At 36.0% G+C, this 5,738-nt stretch overlaps 1 protein-coding gene across 1 annotated transcript in view; it reads left to right on the top strand.

The window, feature by feature from the left end:
• Positions 1 to 5,738, top strand: part of LOC119596782 (tyrosine-protein kinase hopscotch-like) — a gene marked incomplete at its 5' end in the record, with an annotated part of 26,338 nt that overhangs the window by 2,491 nt on the left and 18,109 nt on the right. The window contains 8 exons of the mRNA XM_037946106.1: positions 62 to 170; positions 970 to 1,124; positions 2,852 to 3,001; positions 3,234 to 3,388; positions 3,504 to 3,605; positions 4,309 to 4,471; positions 5,009 to 5,203; positions 5,547 to 5,660. Coding sequence (XP_037802034.1) covers positions 62 to 170; positions 970 to 1,124; positions 2,852 to 3,001; positions 3,234 to 3,388; positions 3,504 to 3,605; positions 4,309 to 4,471; positions 5,009 to 5,203; positions 5,547 to 5,660 — 1,143 coding nt within the window. The remainder of the gene's footprint in view (positions 1 to 61; positions 171 to 969; positions 1,125 to 2,851; positions 3,002 to 3,233; positions 3,389 to 3,503; positions 3,606 to 4,308; positions 4,472 to 5,008; positions 5,204 to 5,546; positions 5,661 to 5,738) is intronic.

Raw genomic sequence — 5,738 nt, forward strand, 5'->3', positions numbered from 1 at the left:
CCCTCTTCCTTCTCAAATTCCATTCCTTGCGGCACTTTGCAGCATTACTTTGGTCCCACAGGTTCGAGCAGACTTCCACGCCAGTGAAATACCTGAATTGATAAAACACCCGGAAGATGGCCTCGGCTTGGTTGTGACAGACATTTTGCTGTATCTGCTGAATAACCCAAGTAAGACAGAATTGTTTGTCTTTTCTTTATGAATCTCTTTTAAAGGTTATTTACATACAAGGGTAAACATGCCAGAGGCAGGAAAGAAGAAATGTGACTGTGTCATTGTCATAAACATAGAGAATGAAAAAGTAAAGATTCATATGATAGACATTTTCCCCACTCTCATAATATTAAAACCAATTCATGCTGATCATATTAAAATGTTTTAGGGGTTGTCAAAGATCTGTTCAGGGAGAATCTCAGGCAAGTGCTAAAGATTGCAACTAGTCACAAAAGATATGATATAGAAATATAGAGAAAAATCTTTGTGCTTTACACTCTCATCATATATCTTAGCAGTGCCATTGTGATTGTAAAGCTTGTCATATCTCAGCAGTGTTGGTTTAGTTGTAGTGGTGTTGTATAAATGCAGTGTAATGGTGTGTGAACATTCTTATGTAATTGTGTTGTGGAAAATGGCAACAGTTTTGGAAAGTGAAGTGTAGGAAGATGTTACTAGATGTACTGTGGGGTGAATCAGCAGAGATGTATCTGCTATGTCTGCTTGGGGAGTATAAACTATCCTTAAAACATTTATCATTCTCTAGGATATTTAAAACCAAGCCCATGTGCGTTGGATGAGTAATGATGCTTTGAAGAGTTAATTGTGTTTCTGAATAGTGTCTGTTTAGATCATTCCAGTTCTCCATCTTGACAATGTGGAGGTTACTGCATATTGTGAGAATAGTATCTTGTTGTGATAAGATAATTTTTGAGCAATTCATGTTTGTTGATTGTAATCTGCATTTCCTTTCAGCTAAGAAAGTGGAAAATGTGGATATCAAAAGTTTCATGCCAAAAGAGTTGAATGGATTTGCCAATAGACTGAATGTAAAGAAAAATGTGGTCCATTATTTTGACACCTGGAGAGATAAAGATGCTTCTTTTGTGCATGAACGATACCTTTCTAAGGTAAGATACCAGATTTTGTTATACGTCATTAAAGTGTTATATAGGTAATAACATTGGACATTATTTTTGCTTTGAAACTTTTTCCAACTTTAAAGTTATCAGCCACTGAAGACTACAGGAATCTATCCAGTAGATACTATAATAATGATATTATGGTGATTATGGTGATAGTCATGATTATGATGGTAGTCATGATAATGTATTAAGTTATAGATAAATCTAATGAGAGTGATGATAATAATATTTTAATGATGATGATAATGGCAGTGATAATGATACCAGAAGTGGTAGAAGCAATAACATTGATAATAATATGATATAAGGTGAACAGTGGTAATGGTGGTCATGTCCTTTTATAATCTATATCATAATGAACATTATCATGTAATAAAAATAAAATCAGGTCTATTATCTGCATTATTATGTAATAGAAATAAAATGAGGTGTATTATCGGTATTACTGCATTATCATAATTGTTATACATTAAGTCTACTTAGTTATGATATTAGGCATTATTCTCATATTTCAATTTGTTATACAGCCTGATTGATTACTATGTTATGAAAGGCTCAAGAATGGTGTCTTGGCAAAATTCTCAACCATCCATGTCCAGTGAGCCAAATCAGGTTAGGGCTCCTTGATTCCTGTTAAGAGTTATGTCTTAAAGGTATCCATTGTTAGTTTTTCCATATTAAACAAATAAACTTGTACCAGTAGTGACATAAAAAAAACTATCTTTTCTGACTTTTAAAAGGTACCTGTAAGCTTTCAGTTTTCAACTGAGAATATATATATATTTTTAGGATGGTGGTTCAAAGCAGAAAAACACAAACTATTTGCCTCATATTAAATCACTAACCCTGAAAGATCTGTTTGCTGTAATGGCAAAATGCACAATGTATGTGCTTTACTATTTGCCATGATTGTCATGTAGTGTCCTGTAATATACCTAGTACCATTTGATAAAATTCCTCCAGCTACACCAATAATATCACCCTATACACTCATTTCCCTTGTAGGCCCTCCTCTCTCTGAGTCAGTCATACAGTCCCACCTATTTCTTCTTGTGAATGGAATATATCAAGTGTGAATTAATGTGTGGTACAGTATGTCAACCAGTCAAACCCCTGATCTTTTCCTCTCCCATTTTCCTCCTCCACACACCATACTATTATACATCACATAATTACCTCCTGGTATATCATTGTGTTATTACCATGTATATATCTAGATGTTTATCAGTATTTTACTGGTTTACAGGATAAAAGTATGATTTTGTTACTTCGTATGGTGGTTATTTTGTTTCATACAAGGCCAGTAATTGCAATATTTTTTTCTGGTTTGCATTGTATTGATGCTTGTATGTATTAGATATGTGAACTGTAGATTTTCTGGTGTGTAAAATTGAGGTTTTGAAATATCAGCAAATCAGGTTTGGTATAGTGAAACTTACAAAAACAACCCTTTTTTGTGGCTTGGGAGACATACAGATTGGAGGACATGTAATTCCTGTAGGTTAAGAAAATTTGACAGAGTTCAGCTAGTTAAACTCTAGGGTCCTTTGCTTCCTAGTGACAGTGTATCTTAGAGTGTATTTTACATTAGTCTGGATGGAAGTTATATATCAATTATCAATTTGCATATTGACTCTGACTTCAACAGGAGTCAAAAGTATTTTTCTTTTTCTGAATTAATTGCCACAAGTTTACTTTCCTTTCCTTGTCAGGTTGAAGAAAAACGATGCAGTTATGGCACTGAAGAATATGTGCTCCTGATGGATGAGGCTGGGAAAGACTACAACATCAGACTGGTCATAGATCCTTTCCATTCTGAATACCCTGGTCTGCGCTATACATATGCTTCTCAGAGGAAAGGGGTATGAAGTTTGATGCAATTTGATTATTATTTGATATAGATGAAGCACAGTTCAGAATTCAGAAATGTCTAAGTTCGCTTCTAAATGATGTTTTTATATCTTAGTATGTTATGCTAGAGAGAGTTGTAAAGATTTAATCATTCACTGAATGTATATTATGATATTCATTATATAATGTAAAATCCTCATAAAATGAGAAGTTGTTAACCAAACTAATATTACTATTTTTAAGGCATGGATACAACTTTGCCGCTTGGATGAACTTGTATTTGTGTCGACAAGGTTTCAGGACCTTACTGTTGAACTGTCCAGAGAAACAGGTGTCCCATGTTATTTCAAACTGCAGACGTTAGAGCAGCTCGAGTCTTTTGTAGGCTGCTTGAATGGGTAAGATATGATTTTGATTTATTTTTGGTAATTGCTTTTATAATGATTTCATGTATTTTATATAAATATCTTATACATTGATATAAATATTTTATACATTCTAATGCATTTTCAGGTACTACCGTCTCATACGCAATTGGAATTTTGATTTGTGCCAAGAACTGTCAACACCTTCTCTTCTCTATCTTCGTAGCAATAAATGCCATGGACCAGTGGGGTAATATTTTTTACAGTAATTGTAAGTTTAATCATATTAATAATGAATAAAGGTAGTATTGGGTGATTATCATTAGTATCATTAGTATTACTGGTACTGTTAGGGGACCATTGTAGTATTATAATAATGCAGATGGATGGGGACCAGTAGGGTTTTGAAATAAAACAGGTTGGAGGCCTGCTAAATTGATAAGGTAGGAAGGGCATTGACTTGTGGACACATCTCTACTTGCCAAATACGATCCTTTGAAAAGAAAGTGCCCTCGCAAGTGTTTGTGATGTAAAAATAAGGACATCATAATGAATGTTGGTATTGTGTATATATTTATTTATTTTGTTGAATATTCCTAACTGAAAGAAAAATAATTCTGTGGTGTCTTCACTATGTTGTACTTCAAAGAAGTTTGCTGCATGGGCATATATAGATCCATCTTGAATGTTATCTAAATTTGTTAACTCTTGTCTTATTCTTGAATTTATTGTTCCATGAGGTACTTGTAAATATCTGTTTAAAGTTATTATTTTCATATGTTGTATCATGATGGACCTGAGTTATTGTAGAGATGCTGTCAGGAGCAAAATCATGAAACCTCTTTCAACCTTTCATAATATAGTCATTTCACCTCTTTTAAGACAAAGTTGCACAATTCCCCATTTTTGTTTCATTATTAAAAATGAATTCATACATGCTGTTCTTCTTCCAGAAAGCTATTTTCAGCTAAGAAGCTTAAGGAGAAGGGAGGAGGAGAAGTTGGTGTTGGTTTGTTGAGGGAGTCCACAACAGAACACGAGAAGTACAAATTGGATATAATTGTAGAAGCAAATAAGCCTCCTATAACGGTTACCATAGACAGAGAGGGTGGGAAGGTAAGTTAGAAGATTTTATGAGGGGTGTTCTATGTATTTTGAGTTTAATGTGAATGTAACTTCATGATTTTCTTATTTAGGTTAAGAAAAAATTAATGGTTCAACTAAAGAAAAAATATTTTCCCCATGAGTAGTGCAAAGGATTGATGAGGCAAAAGAAAGAGTAAATGGTAGTGAGAGAGAGATTGTGAGAGAAAGAGATGATAAAAGAGAGAAAGATGGTGAGAGAGAGAGGTAGCTGGTGAGAGAGAGAGGTCGATGGTGAGAGAGAGAGGTAGCTGGTGAGAGAGAGAGGTCGATGTTGAGAGAGAGAGGTCGATGGTGAGAGAGAGAGGTCGATAGATAGAGAGAGAGAGAGAGAGTGAGAGTGAGAGTGAGAGTGAGAGTGAGAGTGAGAGTGAGAGGGCGAGAGTGAGAGCGAGAGCGAGAGAGCGAGAGAGCGAGAGCGAGAGAGCGAGAGAGAGAGCGAGAGAGAGAGAGAGAGAGCATTTATATCAGACTCATATGAAAAGTCCCAAATCCATCTTCATATTTCAGGTTCACCTTGAAGGTAAAAAAGAGGAATTACATGACAGCCTAAAGAATCTTCTGCGAGATTTAATTACGAAAGACCAACTAGGAGTCAAGCTTTCGAGGATATTACCACCTTCCGACTATGATTATGCTGAGCTGCTGCTTGTGTGTGCCAGTAAGGACAAGCAAGTTCAGAACAACAGCCAGTCCGGGCCTAGGGTGAGTGCTTTGACATGTAGTCCCTGCTCTGGTTCACTGGTGTGTCTAATTGAGAGTATTTTTTGTCATGTGTTGGTGCACTCGTGGCCACACCGGAGATGATGCTGACTTCATAATTAGCAGATAACTATTCTGGTTTGTGGACACGGGGAGTACAGTATGTTCAGTAAATCAACACTACCCTTGGATGTGGTGTGCTACTGATGAGGCAATGTTACTGTACCTTGGCCAATCCCCTGTCTATCACAAGGAAGGAAGTGCAAGGCTAGGCAGGTGTATAGGGTTTTGCCATGATGTGGTAATGTTTTTCTGGTGTAAGTAAATTTTTTTTTCCTTTTACCAGATCATAAGTATGGACCACCTGACTTCAACAAGACAAAACATCAAACGAGGTCAGTTCTCAGCCTTGATTAGAGCAAGATGGAACGGGCTGGAAGACTCTGATGTGGCAGTTAAGGTGAGTTGAGGCTATTTTTCTTTCTCTTCTTTCTGTTTTTTAAACCTTCCCTCTCTCTCTCCCCCCCGTCTCTCTCTT

The sequence above is a fragment of the Penaeus monodon genome, chromosome 38 (genome assembly GCF_015228065.2).
Source record: "Penaeus monodon isolate SGIC_2016 chromosome 38, NSTDA_Pmon_1, whole genome shotgun sequence".
Classification (NCBI taxonomy): domain Eukaryota; kingdom Metazoa; phylum Arthropoda; class Malacostraca; order Decapoda; family Penaeidae; genus Penaeus; species Penaeus monodon.